The following is a 22,514-nucleotide window of genomic DNA, read 5'->3' as shown; positions in this document are numbered from 1 at the left end:
GTCCTGTTACATTCTGTCTGACTCCAAGAGAGTTGAGAATATTGATAAATTCTAATCCCAATGTTTCATTTTCATTATGATGGATGTTGAAGTCACCAACAATTAAATCTGTATCTACAATATCTGATAAAAAAATGGCAAATTCACCAAGGTAATCAGAAGAAGGCCCAGGTGATCTATAAACTGTAGCAAGGGTAAAAGACGAGTTTTATATCTCTATCTATAACTATATCTGACAGTGTCACATTAAGCATTATAAGTTCAAAAGACTTAAATTTATATCCTGTCCTCTGAGTAACACCAAAAACTTCACTGTAAATTATAGCAACAGCACCTCCTACTCGACCCTTCAGATGAGGCTCATGTTTATGACAATAACCTGGGGGAGTAGATTCATTTAAAGTAATATATTCTTCCGGTTTAAACCAGGTTTCAGTCAAACAGAGCACATCCAATCTATGATCTGTAATCATTTCATTTACAATTAGTGCTTTGGTAGAAAGAGATCTAATATTTAGTAGCCCTATCTTTACATTATCTTTATCTTTAATTTGTTTGTTTTGTTCAAGTTTGACCTTAATGGGCACAACCATTTGAAGTGGAAAGCAGAAGATGCGCATGAAAAACACGATAGAGATTGTGCCACATTTTCAAGCACAAAAGGGTTTAGAGCCATACTTTTCTTGTTCCAATGAAAGACGGCAGACTTCGGCCAATCCCGGATCTGAGACTTTTAAATCGCACACTCACAAAGTGGCAATTGAAAATGATTACTCAGCAACGGATCTTATCACATGTACACCCACACAATTGGTTTGCGTCTATAGATCTGAAGGATGAGTACTTTCATATCCAAATTGTACAACATCACAGGATGTTTTTGAGATTTGTATTTGAGGGAACAGCATATCAATTCAAAGTCCTGCCCTTTGGACTGTCTCTGGCACCTCGCACATTAACAAAGTGCATCGATGCAGTTCTCACACCTCTGAGACATATGGCATATGCATCTTGAACTACCTCGACGATTGGCTGTTACTGATGCAATCAGAGGGTCTGTTAATACAGCACAGAGACTTACTGCTTCAGCATCTAGGGCCTCAATGTGAACTGGGCGAACAGCACGCACTCCCACAGCTTTTTGGGAGTCTGCCTCGACTCCACAAGCTACTTTAATGACTGCCCCATCACCCAATATACATTTACAACAATACACTCAATATACAACAATACACACAATTTGAGTATCTAAAACCTCACAGATAAAATTCTGGACTCTTATCCAGAATTCTTGAATCTTAGTGTAGAACCACAGAGCATGGGCTATGTCCTCCAACTGACATCGCCATCAGGTAGGTGTGTCTTTTAGCTAATGTTAACAAATTTTGCTGAAAAAAAAAAATGCAATGAAATATTTCCAATTAACATTAACCAAGTTACTAAATGCAGTAAAAGTAGCTATTGTTTGCTGTTGATTCTTGTTAACAAATGTTGTTAACTAATGTTAAAGATTCACTCAGTAATATTTTTCCACATTAAAAAAGTCACATCAGTAACCACATAAAAGCTGTTTTATTTCACATGGAGAGGGCCCCCTTATGGGGGCTGCCATGTTCAATCACATGACCAGCTGAATACTACATACATAATCTCAGTAAGCATTGAACATTTTAATTCTTGGGTTAAATAAATCATGACTGAATGTGAATAGCGAATGTCTACAATGGCATCTGGAACGGAAAGTTATTGCATTTGATGACCTTTAAATAATATATCCTTATTGTAAAGTTTTTCCGAATTATCTGTATACTGTAAATAATGTTTTTGAGCTATTTTACAATTGTGTATCACTGGACATTAAGACACTTTTACACAATAATTTTTTTCATTGCACTGATTCCGATGTCTCTCGTCTAGGGTGACAAATGGTGGTAGGACAGATAACAGGATCATCTACAATATTTACATGAGATATTTTTCAATAATATTAATAATTAATGTTTATTAATTTTAATAAGAGTATATATTAATATTAAAATGTATCGTTTGAAATTATATTACACGCATAGATAGGCTATATCATATTCTGAACTTTAAATAATTAAATTATTATAAAATTACAATTATAAAATTACTTTAAGATAATTAAAACGTTCTCCAAATCACGATAAACCAATTATCAATCACAAAAGAAGTAGCGATAAGCGTGACAATTTATGAAACACATACCTGCACAGACTGACAAAACAAGCATCTGTAAATGCAAAAATATACACGAATATTTGTATTTTCAAATATATCAGATTGTCTGGCCTCCATGTCTTAGAGTAAAAAAATATATATATAATAACTGGAAAATGCCCGTAGGATTCTCCTTTTTCATATACATTTTTTTTATCTTTCCAAAGAGTCCATCTGTTCGGCAAACGCATTTCAATTCATTCCCGTCATTATTTCTGTTCATGCTTCCCAAACGTGAGCGTCTGCGTACCCCGTGATGTCTATTCAACCAATCACAACCGCAAGCGCTCTCACTAGGAAATCTACATTGGGAGATTGTAGAGCAAAAAGGAGCAGGCGCGTTTCAAGAAATCTGCTTGACCGTCTGTGCACCGGAGTCCGGACTGAACTCCGAGATCGTCATTTCTGAGCTGGGTCACTTTCGCTAGAACCTGGAAGAGATGGTCCTGTCTTTGGGACTGACATAACGGTTAAAGGTAATGCTTCCAATGCGCATATTTGTTTTCTTTGAGCTTCATTTATTGCTTAAAGATAAAACGCAATGTTGGAGTTACGTAACGTGCGCCTGTGACCTAATTTCGTTCATTTGGTTTCCTGCTTACATTTTTCAAACGTTTTCTTTACATTTGTCTGTGTGTTTTTATCTAAATGAACTTTTTTGGAGTTTGTAAACGTAGAAGGGCTCCATAAATGTTTTAAATAACCACTGACTGTAGCTATGTCTCTCGTCTGTTTAACCTACTTTGAATTGACCTAATTTCTACTTCAGGATGTTTCGAAGACTACTGCCGCGCGTCACTGGTGTAATTTAAATGTGAAACAAAAATATATATTTGTACCAATTATCTAAAATGACATTTTATTTTGTATTATTATTAAGTACTATTGTTTAAACAGTCTCTATTTAATGAGTGGTAGGCCTAATTTGTTTTTTAAATTTGTATAGTAGGCCATAACTCTCGTGTGGCCGGTAGGTGAAAGAGTTTAATTATCTCTGCACAGAACAAAAAATAGGCCTACACGTTAGAACCGGCTGGTACACAGCCATGCTATACATTTTTCCCCCCAGTGCAATGTGATAAGCAGATAATAATTGGAAATTAAAATGCTGTGGTTCTATGGTCATGTATTAAATAAATGAGAGCCATGCATTTGTTAAATGCACGCACGCATCATAATCAATAGCTGTTTTAATTTTCTTGCAAAATTTTGACTTTACAGACCTGTGCTTAGCTGTGCATCATCATGCAGAATACATCAGCTTTGTCTCTTTGTTGTTAATATAAATGCTCAAAGTGTTATAAAATGGGTTTGTATGCTAAATGATTTGGAAAAAGGAGTCTGCCTTTCCTATGCAATTGCATACACTGTATAGGTCACTTCACCAAGTGCTTAAGTAGATGAGCTTTCAATAAAAGTTGTTAGTACAATTCCAGGTAGAGGTGTCCCGGAGTAATTGCCAGGGTACAGACAACAATAAACTTGCCCCAGACAGGTGTAATATTGCATGTAATTACAAAATATTGCTTTGCTTGAATTTATAATATTTTGTTCCAAACAATGCTCAAACACACGCTTGTGTTTGAGAAGCAGACTTCTGTGATGTCAGACGCTTTATACACTGGCGGCCAAAATGTTGGAATAATATGCAGATTTTGCTGTTTCGGAAGGAAATTGGTACTATTATTCACCAAAGTGGCATTCGACTGATCACAAAGTATAGTCAGGACATGACTGATGTAAAAACAGTCCCATCAATTTAGACCCCATTTTCAGCAGCCATCTCTCCAACACCTTATCCTTGATTAATCATGCTAAATTGCTAATTTGGTACTAGAAAATCATTTGCCATTAAATCAAACACAGTTAAGGTTAACATTGTCTTTGTGTTTGTTTTTGAGTTGCCACAGTATGCAATAGTCTGGCATGTCTTATGGTCAATATTAGGTCAAAAAAGGCAAAAAAGAAACCGCTTTGTCTAAACTCATCAGTCAATCATTGTTTTGAGGAAAGAAAGCTATGCAATGTTTGAAATTGCCAAAAATCTGAAGATTTCATACAAAGGTGTACACTACAGTCTTCAAAGACAAAAGACAACTGGCTCTAACAAGGAGAGAACGAGTTGTGGAAGGCCAGATGTACAACTAAACAAGAGGATAATACATCAGAGTCTCTAGTTTGAGAAACTGACACCTCACATGTCCTAGGCTGACAGCAGGGTTGGGAGGTACTTTTGAAATGTATTCCACTACAGATTACAGAATACATGCTTTAAAATGTAATTTTTAATGTATTCCGTTAGATTACTCTTGTTTAAGGATTTTTAGACATTTTTACAGGAAAACAATAAAAAAATTATTATCAAGAATAAAATGATTTCCCTAATATCAAAGGTCTTACTAGAAAAAAAGAAATTATGATCCAACTAATTTTCTTTATAAAACAATATGATCGTGTCTGGTAAAGTTAGCATGTAAAATGGCTAGAAGTAACATTTTAGCTTAGTGTAAAGCTCACAATTTACACAAGGTTTATTTCTATTTCTTCTGCTCCAAACTTACTTCAAACTTACTTCTCTGTCTGCTTGTGTGAATGTAACACATCATAAGAAAGTGTTTCACCACTATTCAAATGCACTTTGGATCGAATCATTTATATGTATAAATGTTTTCCATCTGAAAGGACTAAATAATAAATTAAACAAATGACAATAAAATGCAAAGTCATCTCTTCAGTCATCAAAATACTTTTTGAATGTAACTGTATTCTAAATACCAATGATTTAATTTGTAACTGTATTGGAATACAGTGAGTATTTTAAATATTTAATCCCGTTACATGTATTCCATTACTCCCCAACCCTGGCTGACAGCTTCATTGAATTCTACCCACTCAACACCACTTTCATGAACAACTGCAAAGAGAATACTCGGGTTCAGGCCTTATGGGAAAAACTGCAAAGAAAAAGCCACTTTTGAAACAGAAAAACAAAAAGAAATGGTTAGAGTAGGCAAAGTAACACAGACATTGGACAACAGATAAATGGAAAAGAGTGTTATGGATCTTAAACCGTTTAGCATATGTGGGATCAGCTAGACTGTAAGGTGTGTGAGAAGTGCCCGACAAGACAACCACATCTATGGCAAGTGCTACAGGAAGTGTGGGGTGAAATGTCACCTGAGTATCTGGACAAACTGACAGCTAGAAAGCCAAGGATCTGCAAAGCTGTCATTGCTGCACGTGGAGGATTTTTGGAGGAAAACTAGTAGTAGTTTAAGAAGTTCTGGACATTACCATTTATTTTCAAATTGTAATAGTAATTTTTCATGTTATTAATGTCCTGACTATACATTGTGATCAGTTGAATGCCACTTTGGTGAATAAAAGTACCAATTTCTTTCCATAAAAGCAAAATCTGTACATTATTCCAAACATTTGGCCACCAGTGTATATGTAAATATGTGTCATTCCACTTGTGACATATGATGGAATTCAGTTCAGTGCAGACATCACAAATCATGAATCAGACTAAGGCAAAGTCAAGAAATGAATGTCTCCGAAGGAGACATTTCAAGATTGAATGCTCAGATGGACAGGGTGGAAGTCCAGATTTGGAGGATTCTCCAGTCATGAAGAAGAAACAACAAAATCAATACAAAAAAGACACAAAGCTATACCCTCTAAGCAAAAATGTAAAACAATTCTTCATTTTACTGCATCAACTTATGTTATTATGATGCTGATGTCAATATAAAATGAGGGAAAAAAACATTTTAGCCCGTAGTGTCATCAATGGGTGATTTTTGTTACATTTCTATCATAAGGTGATGATGTGTTGAGCAGGATTCCCAATTTCAGTTTTATTAGAAAATGTTTGTAATCCCTTTATATATGATCCCTATGTACTTTATATGATGGCAAGTTTAAGAAAGCATTTTAGAGCCTTTTTTCTATGAGGTACTTTTATTTCTGTACAGTACTTTTATTTATGTTCTTTATTTATTTGCATGATTAAAATGGCAAAAAAAGGATAGCTGTGTAAATGTCTTGTAAAATCATAACATTAGTTGGTAACGTTTTACAATAAGATTCAATTTGTTAACATTGGTTAACACAAATTCACAATGAAAAATACTTAAGTTGTATTTGATAACATTAGTTAACGCACTATGAACTAACAATGAACAATTGTATTTTTATTAACTAACATTAATGAAGATTAATAAATGCTGTAAAAATGTATTGTTAATAGTTTGTTCATGATACCTATGCATTTACTAATGGAACCTTACTGTAACGTGTTACCCATTAGTTTAATACTGGTAGACCTGGATCACATTTACAAATTATTTTATTTTTCATAACATATTTGAAAACCACAACTAATTACTACGTTACTAATTACTCAGTCAGTCAACAATCTAACTTTTCAGTCTAGATTAACTTTTTCCTTATTTCATTTTGTTGAAGGGTGACAGTGAACATGGCCCCAAATTCCATCCACTGGTTCAGGAAGGGCCTCCGTCTCCATGACAATCCTGCACTTCTGGAGGCAGTGAGTGGGGCAGACACTGTTCGATGTGTCTACTTCCTCGATCCCTGGTTCGCTGGGTCATCCAACCTCGGGGTCAACAGGTGGAGGTGAGTGCAATTCATGTATAACATTTGTTAAAAAATCTGTCAGCTAAAATGTTCAAAATAATGCAAGATACAAAAACCTAATTCCTGTTAAACCTAAATCAGTTGTCTATATGATATTTATAATATCTTAATGCAGTGCAAGAAGGCATTTTTTTAAGACAACATTGAAATGCTACTAACACAGTGACTATTCATCAAGTGCTCAAATGAGGTTGCAAAAAACTATCTACAATAACAAGTACCTTTTGCCCTATTTAGGTCTTATTGTATGATATGTTATGCAAATGAAAAAGACAGCAGCTTTGAGTTGTAAAATAGACAAAAAGTATAACTTTTAAAACAGGACAGTGGTAAGGTCAGACAACATCAGACATTGTTTTGGCTCTGCCTCTTTTTTCCTTTTGAAGAAAGACAGGTCTGCTCACAGCCTAGTATAGACCATTTTATTTTTCTATTGTTATTGGGCTGGCATTAATTATACTCTCTCTCATAATTAAACAAGAAGAATGCGTAGTTAATGTGCATATGAAAAATATCTGGTTTTAAAACTACTTGTTTTTGTGACTGCATTGTTAAACTGATCTTATTCCTGTTATGTTGCAGTCCAAGAAAACCCCCTAGACCTTTGATTTGGGCCACAACACCAGGAAACAGTCACTGAATTAGTTATGTTCAGTTAAACGTTTTTGCTCTGTCTATCCATTGTATGCACTGGTTTCACACCTATTATACAATTGCCATTTTAGCAGGTTTGACTTATTTACAGTATTTTAATTGCAAGAAGAGTCTCCCTGGAGCAACTCCATAATCATTAGGCTACAGCCAGTTCACCATTTTCTGTAAGGGCAGGCTATACTCTATGACAAAAAGTATCTTCTTCTCTATCATCCTACAGTATGTCACTTTATGTTTACATTTGAATGGGGGTCAACATTGAGGTCATGTTGTTAAAAACCTCTAATCCAACTTTAGAGATGTTAGATTTTGGTAGCTTTTGTTCTGTTAAAAAAACCTTTTGTTACATAAACCTGAAATATGAGCTGACCCAATTTGATTACCTCATAATCAGTAATTTTATATACTGTTGATGATTATCAAGTATTTTTTTTCAACTGTTAAATTCAGGACGATTTCATAACATGATTTACCAAAGACTCAAATACCATGTTGTAAATTAACTACCATTTGCAAAATTTCACAGGAACATCCTGTCTGCAGTGATCATAAAGTGGTTGCCCAAGTACTATATACACCTTCTTACTTGATACCACCACATTTGTACTTATACAGAAATATCATATTCTCTCATGTCATCAGATTTAAGATGGATTATATTAATAGTTCTTAATTAATTTTGCTTCAGGAATTTGGACCCAGATTTTCCATTGGATATAAAGTGGCGACCCAACAGAGTACCAACATTTTTGATTGTACAAATGTACTTTGAAAATTACATTTATTAATATTACTATGAACCGGATAGGCCAAACAACATACAAATTGACATGACATAGAATAAGTAAATTGACAATTTATTTTGGTTAAATTTAGGACAAACTGCTTTTGAGTCATACATCTGTTGCTTTTGTAAAAGCGATGTCTGATTTCTGTCAAAGTGCCATGGAGGCAGTCAGCTATGCTCCTGTGTTTCTATTTTCAACCAGTGAAAACTCACACATGGAGAAATCTGACCAAATGGCCATGTATGAAGCGATTAATTGCCCTAGTGGTCAGTCATAGGGAAAGTAGGCCAAGTCAATGACTAGTGGATGCTTTGCTCGAAGAAGAAATTCAGACAGTCTGTCTCAGAGCAAATTTTATCTGAATTTTAATGAGAGCAAATTCACCAGATTAAAAGATGAAGTACCTGTGAATGGAGTTGTCACTGTCAGCTGCGGTGTTCAGATGGCCTTTGCAGTCTTAAAACACCTGCTGAACATAGCTAAAGTACAACAGGTACTTTAATGCAGGGACATTTCAGGTGACTGTGTGCAGTCGGCTCTAAATTAATATATCTACTCTAAATGAGTTTTATTTTTTCTGAATTCCATATTTTACTGTTTAATAAAATTTCTCAAAAAGGTGTCTAAAAACAAATTAATTACTTAATTAACTGTGATCAAATGAAAGTAGAACAAAAGGTACTTTTTAAAAAGTGCTTTTATACAGGACCATATGGCACAATACAAAACACAACATTGGATTTACAGTATTTTTGTTAAATAAAGTGCTGCACACTGGTAGTTTCTCAACTTAGAATAAGCAGTTTGCTACATGGCCTGAAAATGTATTAAATAAATACATAGTCTATGTGCTGCACGCTTCAAAGTGACTTATAACGAGTTTATACATTTTATAAATTGTGCATTTAAACATTTTATCCAAACAATTTCAAATTCTGTGACATTCCGTGTTTTTGTTAATTCCATTTTAATGACTGGATTCCATGATTCCGTCTTCATTTTCCTCATCACGTAAATCATTGGGCCCTACACAAACATTTAAGAGCTTATTGTAGGATTCTTAATCTTCATTGCTTATCTCTTAAAGGGATAGTTCAACCAAAAATGAAAAATCGTCATTATTTACTCAACCTCATGTTGTTCCAAACCTACACAACTTTCTTTTTTCCATGTAACACAAAAGTAGATGTTAGGTAGAAAAATGGAAAAAAGAGTCAGTAAAAGTGACTGGTGACTGAGGCTAACATTTTGCACCTCATTTGCAAAAAGTCTCCTTTTGTATTCTACAGAAGAAAGTCGTACAGGTTTGGAAAAACATGAAATTAAGTAAATTATGACAGAATTTTTATTTTTGGTTTACCAATCCCTTGAAGATTTTCATGTCTGTGCACAATTTCAAAAATCCACTTTTGTTTTCCACCACACAATTAGAAGTTAATCATAATTGCTATAACTCTTCAACAGTAAACACTTATGCATTGACACAGATAGAACTGAGAGATGTTTGATGTAACTGATTGAGTTAATGATAATTTGTTGGTATTGATTCGTGCTACCATGTTTTGTTTCATGCACACTACATAACATGATAGTACTGATATTCACATCACACTTTCACTATAATTTTGTTATTGGTTCATGTTACAGTACCTTGCACTGGTTCACATACATCACGTTACACGACGGTAATGAAATTCACGTAATATAACCACTAATAACTAGAGTGGCCTTGTTATCTAAGGCCTGTTTCAGACCTCTCGGGGAAGCAGCACATATTCATTTCAGCACCCATATTAACATGTTGCTGTATTCACACTGTACGCTTAAGCAACATGGTGCAAAGCAGAAGCAGCACTGCAAGTATAGGTTCAGCACTTTTCTTGCTATGTGTTGGACCTTGGAAATACAGTGAAAAGGCATTATAAACATGTATTGACACAATATAGGATTTTTTGAAGCAAGATAAAATAATTGGCTGAACTATTTACAATATTAGGTCTATAGGGGTGTGTGATATACAGGTATACATGAAAAACAGGTAGAAATTTGACAACCGGTATACATTTTGGATTATCGTCTGTTTCGTGGAAAAAATATCACCACTGCGTGACATAAAATGTGCACCTCATTGTATTCACGTCACATAGATGGTGTACACATTCTGTCAGAGAAATGGAGGAAGACGGAGCGGCTTCAGTTGAGACTGCGAGAATTTAAGAAATATATATATATTTTTTATTCTGCCGCAGAAGCAAATTCCATGACCTTCAGCTCGTGTTCTAATTAAATAAACGTATCATCTGACACACACAGCTGGGTTTTACGTGATTGTCGCGCGCTGTACTATCTGAAGCAGTTTGAAAGTGCGTGCTAGTCCAACGGCTTCGCCGTTTGTGCTCCACAGACAGGAGAGCTTAAAGCGGGATCACGGTACTAAATCAGGATTCTCTCTATCGTGGCATTAAGCACAAAACTTTTGTGACCCGTTTGAATTCTACTGAGTTTTGAGTTGTTTTACCTTGCTATGGAGGAAGTCAAACATCTCAAACGGCGAGAGAGCCCAAAATTCTAACCAACATTGATGAGGAACACCGCTAATATGTCATGTGGCAACTGTTTTGTGTCATCTCTCATACAGATTTTTTTAAACTAGGCTACACATCATCACCCTTAATAAATAGATTTTAGGAAACAAACCAGACGTGTTTTCTTTCATATATTAAAAAATTATCTACAGTGATAACTTAAATAATTTAGAGCCAAATTAAAAATCTTTTTTTTTTTAATGTATTTTTTACTTATGGATTATTTCCTTTGTTGCATTGCTTTCAGAAGATATGAAGTTTCTTGAGGAAAGTTTACAAGAAAAATAATAATACTCATCAAAATCTGACTGAAATTTGGTAAAATGTGAAATTCTGCATTATGGTAAAGTTGATTTAAAACCAATTTGCATTTTTTCTTACTCTGACTGTGTTTGAGGATGTCGTTTCATTTATAAAGTAATTAATTATATTACTAGATTATTCAAAAATCGGCATTACAATATGTTTTTTTAATATATAGACCAATATTTATATAAAGAAAAATAGCTATATCATTATTGTGATGTAAAAGTAAGATTTTGGTGATATCGCCCACCACATATACACACCGATCAGCTACAACATTAAAACCACCTGCCTAATAATGTGTAGGTCCCCCTCGTGCCACCAAAACAGCGCCAATCCTTCACCACATCTGTAAAGAGTAGCCCTAGTTATATTAATTATTGTAGACTTTGTCAGTTCAAACCAGTCTGGCCATTCTTTGTTGACCTCTCTCATCAACGAGGCATTTCCATCTGCAGAGCTGCCGCTCACTGGATGTTTATGGCCTCATTCGGAGTTAATTCTAGAGACTGTTGTGCGTGAAAATCTCAGTTGTAGCTGAATGGTGTGGTGTGTGTGTGTATATATATATATATAAATACAGTATATAGTATATAGTATATATACATACTACACACACACACACACACACGCACATTAAAACTATGTGTTTAGTGTTACTACACTGTTATATACTGTTACTGCTTCTGTTGAAGCCATCAGTCTGTGTTATTTTAAATTTTTAAGAAATCGTGTAATATCAGAATTCCTGCTAAAGAACTACACTACCTATGGCCCTGAAGAGAACTGCTACACCATGAATACAAAGCGTGCCGTACAAGCGCTGCAAGGACAACCCACTGCATCACGTACTGTGAATGATGCAATACATGCCTACACTCTTAAACGAATTATATATTTGTAAAAATCAGAATATTTTGCAATAATATAAAAATATTTTGTTTCTTAACTTATATAATCAACAACCTAAAATCATTAGTTTTATATTTTTCCATAATATAATAATTTGCAATGCTTTATGGTATTGTAGTTCATACCTTCAAATCAAAGTTTGTAATGCTGTGATTCACCTCGCAGCTTGTTGGTTTGCTTCATGGCTGTGATATCTTTTATTAAGGATTTTATGAAAAGCCTAAAAAAAAACAAAAAACTTTTCAGAACCCAGGTGGCTAAAAACGCGGGAGGGCACTGTTGCGCTCTATTGCAACAAATGTACTTGTTTGGAGAAGAAATTATAAAGAGTAAGCGAATTCGGGAAATGGGCTTAAAATCTGACGGTACCAGTTGGGTCAGGTGACATTGTCTCTGCCTCATGCCAGATTCAGGGTTTAAATTAATACCTTTGCAGACCTCTACTACCCATTGTTTGAAAAAGATGGCTGAAAGTGGCATACATTAATGCCACTTTCCATTCAGAATAAGTTTGTCTGAATCCAGACAATTTAAGCAGTTTATACAGTTGAAGTCAGACGTTTGCATATACTTAGGTTGAAGTCATTAAAACTCATATTTGAACCTCTCCACAGATTTCATATTAGCAAACTATTGTTTTGGTAGATGTCATTTATGACATCTACTTTGTGCATGAACAAGTTTTTCTTCTAATAGGCTAATTGGAGCCAATTGGAAGTGTACCTGTTGATGTATTTTGAGGCCTACCTTCAACCTCTTTGTTTGACATCATGGGAAAATCAAAAGAAATCAAGCAATACCTCAGAAAAAAAAATTGTGTACAAGAGGGACTGGTGCACTTCACAAAATAGATGGCATCACGAGAAAGGAAAATTATGTGGATATATTGTAGCAACATCTCAAGACATCAGCTGGGAAGTTAAAGATTGGTCGAAAATGGGTCTTCCAAATGGACAATGACCCCAAGCATACCTACAAAGTTGTGGCAAATAGCTTAAGGACAACAAAGTCAAGGTATTGGAGTGGCCATCACAATGCCCTGACCTCAATCTGATAGAAAATTTGTGGGGAGAACTGAAATAGCATGTGCAAGCAAGGAGGCCTACAAACCTGACTTAGTAACACCAGTTCTGTCTGGAGGAATGTGCCAAAATTCCAGCAACTTAATGTGAGAAGCTTGTGGAAGGCTACCCCAAAAGTTTGACCCAAGTTAAACAATTGAAAGGAGATGCTACCAAATACTAACAAAGTGTATGTAAACTTCTGACCCACTGGGAATGTGATGAAAGACATAAAAGCTAAAATAGGTGTACACACATAGGACTGAGGCGCAGATCCACAGAATACATCTAATCGGTCAAAGACGTCCAGCTAGTGCTTGTTTACATACACCAACAATTAAAAACAGTGCAGACAGGTGCATTAACAGCAAAACGCAGAGTAGCTGAACAGAGTTGAACAGAGTTTTGACAGAATTGTAACTTGACACTGTGTCTTTTAAAAGTGCCGTGATAAACATGAAAATGGTCAAAGACATCTGTGTAATGCAAAGACGTCTGTGTAATGAATGTTATATGCACGAAAAATTCTAAATATTCCAGATGGGTCTCCTTTTGGTGTTCAAGAATATCTGGCCACTGTAGGCCGGTCTATTTCCCTCTCTGTTTACGATATGAACTGAGCGCCAGTTGGCGGGGCCAAGGGTGCGATGACACATGTTGTGGGGTGTGTAAATACAACTGAGCAATGTCTCGTGACGTCACAAACACACAGTTTTGAAAATGAGATGTTCTAGAGGGTTGGAACTATGAATGCTCTTTTTAAACTGGGGAGGAAGTTTTGAGTTCTGAAAGTAGATTTTCCATTTGATGACCCCTTTAACAAATTGGGAGATTAAAGTTGGGGATAGTTCACTCAGAAATGAAAATTTTGTCATTGTGTACATGTTGTTACAAACTGGAATTACTTTATTTTTCTTCCATGGAATACAAAGGGAGATGTTGGGCAGAATTTTAGGGACTGACAATTTCAATCACCATTCACTTTCATTGCATTGTATTTTTTCCAAGTGGAGAGTGTTGCTGTGGTTGAAAAGAGGTCACTAGGCTAATGTTATGCCCTCCGGTGGTGAAATTGTGTGCACTCTGAATCTAGGCCAGGACAGTTACATAAGGAATAATGTATGACTTGAAATAGTCCTGGAAAATAAATTTGTCATTCCCATCCTTAACCTCCCTAAAGCTATTATTTTGTAGATTTGGTCTGTCTGATTCTTTTGGATGTTATGAATGGAGGCATTATTTGTGTGTGTTGGTGACCAATACTGCAGTTTGTGCTGTTGTGTGTTTCAGTGTGTCGACTGGCCAGCCAGAATCTGGAGCATAGGAAGATTTGTCCCTGTCGGGTCACTAATCAGGGCTTTGATTACAGAGAGTCTGACTTTGAGCTCAGTCATGACTCCATTAGAACGAAATAACACACAGGTGGAAGGTTGGATGGGCCATTTAGACAAATTCAATAACCTTATTAATGAAAGAACAAAGTGTTCTGTACAGACGGGGCCATAGGCAGAACCTGCTGGGCCTACAAAATAAATAAAGAGAATAATTTAATAATTGGCAAGTTAAACATAGAAACTATCCAAGTCCTAAGATAAATTAAAAGTTTGCCAATTAACTATAGTGCACGCACGGTCAGGAAATGTCTGATTTATTTATGAATGCGTGTTCCTCAGTAAATGCTACTTTAGTACTTAATGTGTCTTCAGCTTGTAAGGCAGCAGGAAGGCAGATGTGAACAGAAAAAAATAGCAGTTAAGCTCCTAACTTCTAAACAGGTCATGAATGAAGAGATCTGTGAATGGAAACTCAGAGCATCTATTGGAAACAGGGACAGCTTGTAGAACAGGTAAAGCCTCAGGGCTTTTGCTTTAGATAAAAATGGGTGGCACGTGCCGATGGTGGACTTAAGAGCTGCATTACACAACCTGCAACCTTAGTTCTTATGCTCAAGAGGTTACCGTGCAGTACAATTTACTTACACTAGGGGGCAGAATAAAGTTGAGTGCACAGTATATTTGGGCTTTAACCTATTCCACATCTGTTGTAATATACAGTATAATAGTGGCAAAAATAAATAATAAAAAACGTTTTGTATTTAAAAGAAAATGTATTACAAATGATTATGTTGGTGTGAAGTTTAAAGGTTATTTTAAAGCATCAAGGCCATGTGTTATAATCACCAACACACAGCCTCAAGTGGCTTATTGCTTTTATAAAAAGTAATTAAGTTCACTAGCTCCACCCCCTTTGTTATTTTTTTACTAAAATGATCATTGAAAGACATTTTGTCCAAAAGGAATGAATCAAAGCTTTACTTAGACAGTATAATTTTCTGTAAAATGTGTTTGTAAAGTGGTAAAAATTAAATGGATATCATTATTACAGGGGCTGAAATGAAGTCCGGCATTGCAAAGCAATTATCTGCTGTTTCTCTTTAAAGAAATTGCTAGATTCATTTTATTGTTACATAAATATGGCTGAAGCCAACAGTTGCTAATGTAGGATTGGTCAGTAAATTGTGTTTTAGGTGGGCTCAGTTGAGTAACCTCATCTGCTTGCTTGATGAGCTACTCTGTAGAAATTTAGTTTTTAAATGTTTTACTACAATTAACCTTTGAAATTTTACTGCAGAAACAAACCTAAACACACTGAATGTTCATACTATATATTATAAAAATAATGTTTATTTCTTCCCTAACAGATTTCTCCTGCAGTGCCTGGATGATCTTGATTCCAATCTACGAAAACTCAATTCCCGCCTTTTTGTTATCCGTGGACAACCAGCTAATGTTTTTCCACGCCTTTTCAAGGTGAATGTCTTCAGTATCAAAATACTGCTTTCAGTCTTTTACAGTTTTTCTCAGTTGATTTTTTTTACATTACAAACTATAATCAGCGCTCTCAAAACAATTCACACAGCCGTAGAAACAGACACTCACATTTGCAGAACAAATACATTTCACTGCATAATGAAGCAATGTATTCTTTTCTGATACTGCGTTTATTAAAATTAAATACTAATACCAAAGCAATAGATGTGTTCTCTATTAAATTCATAAAATGTTATAGACACACAGTTCTACTATTGAATTAACACATTTATCATAAAAATCCACAGTAAAGACCTTTTTCCATGCGTTTTCATAAAATGTTTCAAAATTTTTAGTTGTCTCTGCTCTTCCTCTTGCAATGCCATTCCTCCCTCTTCTTCTTTTAGAACACGATCAATTAGAGGGACTTGCAGATCATTTGAGCTTTCTTCACTCTAATCTTCCACCCTGATGTCCTCTTTCTGTTCACCATCATTATACCATCTCCATTTGGACTTACCTGAAGTCTTTCCACGCACACACCTGAAAGAGTTGAAACTTTCCCCTTTTCTCATCACTTCTTCCTCAGATTTTCTCTTTCTTTACCCACTCCCTCTTCTTCATCTTCCTCATTGTTTGTTTGCTGTGAATTTTAATATTTTACCCCTTTTATAGATGGTAAGGTCATGATAGTTGTGTGAAACATTTAGTAAATTGCATTTTCTTCGCTGTGTGCATTACTAACACAGCCGATATTAATATGAAGGAATTTGGCAAACTGACATGTGTATTTGAGAATATGACTTTCATTTAGTTGTCTGTGTTAACTGTTTTGAAAGCATGAGTTTTGAGAGATGTGTGTGTAGTGTTTCGAGAAAATGAGGACAATAAAGAAAAATGCAATTTGTTTTGGACAATTACAATGTTTTCAGATGGCTGTGTTAATTGTTTTGAGAGCAGTGACTTGTGTTTGGAGATATGCATAAAATCGATCGAGAGAAACTGTAATATGTTATTGTGTCACAGAGTTGCATAGAACTTGAGCCGCATATTTCTCTGCTTTGTCAATGTCAGTATCCTTTCTAAAATCCAACTCTCATTCAGTGCATACATGTCTAGTATTTTCCTTTGGATCTGATCCTGCAGGAGTGGAAAATATCCAGGTTGACCTTCGAGTATGACTCTGAACCATTTGGGAAGGAGAGGGATGCAGCTATTAAGAAGCTTGCAATGGAGGCTGGAGTTGAAGTCATCGTCAAGATCTCACACACCCTTTATTACCTTGATATGTAAGAGCAACTCATTTCCTTAGTGGTGAACAGTGTAATTTCTGCACCACTAGTGTCAACAATATTGCAAAATAATGGCTCTTTTCAAATAAGTTTCCTGAACACTACCAACATCTATCGTTGGCCATAGATCACGCCACGGCATTGTTTGAGCTATCCAAATAAACATGTTCATTACTTTTTGGGGAATTAACCTACAATTAGCATAATTATAGCTTTATCTGCATATAAAGCTGGGATAGGAAAGTATTTTAACATCAATGTTATTACATAGTTGTAAAGACTCCACGAATGACAGCGGACAACAGGTTCCTTTAACTCAAGTGAGTAGTCTTTTATTTGCGCTTTCACACTAGGTGACAGCGTCACTATAACACATACGGTTTCAGCTTCACAAAATAATGTCTCGTGTTCACAGAATTCTCTCTGATCCAGACTCTCCCCCGATCTGCTTGCTATGTCGCTCTTTTATGCCGCTCTCCCTGTGTTCACTGTAATCAGAAACAGGTGTTCGGCATAATTTAGCTCAGGTGTGAGCGCCCTTACCACTCTTTCTCTCTCCAGGCGGACACTTGACCATGCCCCCGCTGCCACATATCCCCACCGCCCGACTCAGGCCGGGGAGACATCCGGACTGCCTACCACCCCCACCCCCATTTCTGGAATGGAAATCGGCGGCCGCCGTCTGCGCTCCCGGACTGTGGACCACCTTGAACTTAAATGGCTGAAGAGCCAGATACCAACGGGTAATCCACGCGTTGGTGTCTTTCATGCGGTGAAGCCACTGGAGTGGGGCGTGATCCGAACAGTGTGTGAAGGCCCGCCCCAACAGGTAGTAACGGCGAGTGAGGACCGCCCACTTGATGGCCAGACATTCCTTCTCTACGGTGCTGTACTTAGTCTCCCTCAATGAGAGCTTGCGTCTAATGTACAGCACCGGGCACTCCTCCCCCTCCACCACCTGCGAGAGCACGGCCCCCTGTCTGAAGCGTCCATCTATAACACAAAAGGGAGAGAGAAATTGGGTGAATGTAAAAGCCCCCCCCGCAAAGTGCGGCTTTAACTTGCGTGAACGCCTGCTGACACTGCTCCGTCCACTGGACTGTGTCTGGAGCTCCCTTTTTAGTGAGATCAGTCAGCGGGCTGGTGACGTCCGAATAATTGGGTACAAATCTTCTATAATAGCCAGCCAGCCCCAGGAACTGTCTCACCACCTTTTTGGTCTTGGGCCTCGGAGAGGTCGCAACCGCCGGCGTCTTATCAATTTGGGGACGCACCTGACCATGACCCAAGTGAAAGCCCAGATACCGTACCTCCACCTCCACTTCCTTGGGTTTGCTGTGAGTCCTGCTCGTCACAGCGATCTCAGAACCGCCCTCAGATGCTGCATGTGCCGCTGCCAATCATTACTATAAATGATGATGTCATCTAAATAGGCAGCGGCGTAAGCTGTATGCGGTCTGAGGATCTGATCCATGAGACGCTGAAACGTAGCCGGGGCCCCAAACAAACCGAAAGAAAGTGTTACGAATTGGTGTAATCCAAACGGTGTGGAGAAGGCTGTTTTTTCACGGAAAATTGGTGACAAGGGGATCTGCCAATAACCCTTCGTCAAATCCAATGTCGAATAGAAGCGAGCAGTGCCCAACTGATCGAGCAACTCATCAACGCGAGGCATTGGGTACGCATCAAATTTAGACACTGTGTTGACTTTCCTATAAGCCACACAGAACCGCACCGACGCGTCGCTCTTAGGCACTAGAACAACCGGGCTGGACCAATCGCTGTGGGATTCCTCTATTACCCCCATATCGAGCATTGCATCTAATTCTCCATGAACAATTTTCTTTTTTTGCTCGGGCAATCTGTAGGGGTGGCTACGGACCACAACCCCCGGCTCGCTCTCAATGTGGTGTTGAATGAGGTTCGTACGACCCGGATAAGATGTGAACACACCCGAAAACTCATGCTGTAACCTGGAGACCTCTTCGAGTTGGTACGGTTTAAGGTGTTGTCCTCAAGTGACTGGGGTGAGCTGATAACGTTTTGAAACTACCTCAGGCCCGAGCGCCGCCCTCTCCGGAACCACTGTAGCCAATGTCACAGGGGCCGCCTCCCTCCACAATTTCAGGAGGCTGAGGTGATATATTTGACGTGCGCCCCCCTGTATTGGTTCGTTTGACCTCAAAATCGAGATCCCCCACTCGTCATGTGACTCAAAGGGTCCTTGCCACTTGGCGGGTGTTGATGTGGGGAGTAATAAGAGTACTTTATCTCCCGGTGCAAATTCCCTTAGCTGAGTACCACTGTCATACAGCCGGCGCTGACGTTCTTGGGCTCGGAGCAAATTCTCCTGTGTTAGTTTCCCCAAAGTGTGGAGTTTTGCTCTGAGATCAAGGACGTATTTAATTTAATTCTTAATATTTGAAGTCCCCTCCTCCCAGGCTTTGCGCAAGATGTCAAGCACACTGCGTGGGCGCTGCCCATACAGCAGCTCAAATGGGGAGAAGCCGGTGGAGGCTTGTGGCACCTCTCGTACTGCGAATAACAGGGGGTCGAGCCATTTATCCCAATTTCTAGCATCCTCGTGCATGAACTCACAAATCATATTTTTGAGGGTTTTATTAAATCGCTCCACTAGGCCATCTGTCAAAGGGGCCACCTCCCTCGGCCACACCATCATGGAAAAGGCATACACTGATTCTCCCCGACATTTTGAAATAGTGGAAAAGTTTGTTTCGGTTCATCTTTATGAAACCTTAATTTTCCTCCAAGAAAAGCAAAGATTGCCCAGTTGAGATAACATAGTACAAGCTAGTGAGAATCGACTTAATACCCAATAGTTCATAAAGCTTGCATAGTGTACGTGACATAAAAGTTGTGCCCTGATCGATGAGAATTTCTTTCGGAATCCCCACCCAGGAGATTATTTTGTAGAGTGCCTCCGCAACACTACGTGCGGAGATGTTACTCAGAGGCACTGCTTCTGGATATCACGTTGCATAATCCACCAGAAACAATACAAAGCGATTTCCGTGTGCTGTCCGTTCTAATGGCCCTGACGAAGTCCATCCCAATACTCTCGAAGGGGACCTCGATCAGTGGAAGTTGGCGCACTGGCACTTTTGGGGTGGCCGGATGGCTTACCAGCTGACATTCGCGGCACGCCGCACACCAACTGCGGACATCTCCGCCAATGCCCGGCCAACAAAAACGGGCTATTAGACGGTGTAGTATTTTCCTTTCTCCTAAGTGACCTGCCATGGGATTATAATGAGCCGTCTGGAATACTATTTCCCGACGGCTCCATGGTATCAAAAGCTGGGTTGTATTTTCTTCTGTTTGAGCATCCTGCGTCACTCTGTACAACTGCTCATTTATTATGGCAAAATATGGATATGAAGGAGCGATGTCTGGCTGGAGTTGTCGACCATCGATTACTCTCACTTGGTCGAAGGCGTGCTTGAGGGTTTCGTCCCGCGACTGCTCCAAAGGGAAGTCCCCCTCAGGGAGTTCCCTGAGAAGGGGAGAGTAGCCTCTGTAGCCTCTCCCCTTCCCTCATCATCCTGACGTGGAGCTGTCGAGGACTGCCCAGGCTCCGCCTCCCCTGCAAGAGCATCGCACATCTCACATCTCCCTATTTAAGTGCAGGACCCATCTGCGCAAATACCCTTTAATACATTTCTAAAATCCGGCCAATCAGTCCCCAAAATCAGTGGATGGGTGAGACGGGAACTAACCGCTGCCTCCACTATATGTTTTTTTCCCCGGAATTTGATCACCAGGGTTACCATAGGATACTTTTGTATATCCCCAATGCTTGGTGAGTACCCCCCTTGACACTTACCGGTATCTGGTATGCTCCGGCCCGACTGGGGGCAGCCTGCGGGATATCGGAGACCTGCACCACCTTCCCCAGCTCCATCAGAGGGCACTGATCCCAGAAGTGGTCCGGGTCTCCGCACCTCCAACACGCTGACCCAGGCACTACGCCCGTACTTGCGTCGGAGGGCGCCCCCACCTGAGGGCGAGGGCTGCTGAAGGTCGGGAAGGGGAATGTGTCACCTCCCACGGCCGGGGAGCTGGCCTCGGAAATCCTCCTCACCTGCGCGGGGCAGGAATGGGCCCTGGAGAGAGAGTAGAGCGAGAGGGTAGAGGGGATGGGGATGAAACAGGGAAAAACACAGGGGGAGGAGAGAGAGAGAGAGAGAGAGGGCGGGCTCCTCCACCCTCGGGATCGCCGCCATATGGTCCTCCGCAAGCCGGACGGCTGCCTCCAGCGATGCCGGGCGATGGCACTGGACCCACTCTGCTGTCCTTCTTGGCAGACATTGTACGAACTGCTCCAGTACCACCTGGTCGATCAGTCCCTCAATGTCGCGGTTCCCCTCTAGCAGCCATCTCCGGCAGGCGTCTCGGAGCCGCTGGGCGAAGGCGAATGGGCGGTCGGAATATCTCCAACTTCAGGCTCTGGATTGCATGCCGGTCCTCTGCTTGAGCCCGCAGGATCTCGAAAAACCGGCGATCCTGGTCTTGCCGGAGCTCAAGCAGGGTCTGATGGTGGTTTTGGTGCAAACCAATGAGGGACTGGAGGACCTCCGCCAACTGGGAGGACTCTACGGGCGACTTCCTTCCATCACCTTGGATATTCGTCCCGGGTTTCGGCACCAGTGTAAAGACTCCACAAATGACAGCGGACAACAGGTTCCTTTAACTCAAGTGAGTGGTCTTTTATTTGCGCTTTCACGCTAGATGACAGCTTCACTATAACACATACGGTTTCAGCTTCACAAAATGTCTCGTGTTCACAGAACTCTCTACCAGATCCAGACACTACCCCGATCTGCTGGCTATGTCGCTCTTTTATGCTGCTCTCCCTGTGTTCACTGTAATCAGAAACAGGTGTTAGGCATAATTTAGCTCAGGTGTGAGCGCCCTTACTGCTCTTTCTCTCTCCAGATGGACACTTGACCACGCCCCCGCTGCCACAATAGTACATCACCTTTAATGGTCTTTTTTGTTACATATCTAAAAAAAAAATGTATAATAGTTTATTAAACTAATTAGCACAATTATATTTTCTATGGATTTATTAGTTAAATGCTTGAAAGCACAGCCAGTAGCCATATTGTTGTCTCCTTACAATCTCAAATAAGATTTTAAATGCTTTAAATAAATGCTACGTATGTGAGGGATGGTGGCATAC

General features: G+C 38.9%; 1 protein-coding gene across 4 annotated transcripts in view; it reads left to right on the top strand.

Moving 5' to 3' along the window:
* The first annotated feature begins 2,563 nt into the window (after window positions 1–2,563).
* cry3a (cryptochrome circadian regulator 3a) overlaps window positions 2,564–22,514 on the top strand; it is a 30,905-nt gene continuing 10,954 nt past the window's right edge. For 2 of the 4 annotated variants that reach the window (XM_052108112.1, XM_052108111.1), the window contains exons 1-4: window positions 2,564–2,717; window positions 6,712–6,882; window positions 15,911–16,019; window positions 17,166–17,308. In XM_052108112.1, the coding sequence (XP_051964072.1) occupies window positions 6,725–6,882; window positions 15,911–16,019; window positions 17,166–17,308 (410 nt within the window). In that variant the 5' untranslated portion in view covers window positions 2,564–2,717; window positions 6,712–6,724. Of the gene's footprint in view, window positions 2,718–6,711; window positions 6,883–15,910; window positions 16,020–17,165; window positions 17,309–17,583; window positions 17,632–18,224; window positions 22,028–22,514 lie in introns of those variants that run through there. The other 2 variants (XM_052108115.1, XM_052108113.1) reach the window with 2 other exon arrangements.

This window comes from Xyrauchen texanus, chromosome 37, assembly GCF_025860055.1.
Source record: "Xyrauchen texanus isolate HMW12.3.18 chromosome 37, RBS_HiC_50CHRs, whole genome shotgun sequence".
Classification (NCBI taxonomy): Eukaryota; Metazoa; Chordata; class Actinopteri; order Cypriniformes; family Catostomidae; genus Xyrauchen; species Xyrauchen texanus.
The sequence above is the reverse complement of the archived record's forward strand: the minus strand, read 5'-3'. Positions and strand labels throughout refer to the sequence as shown.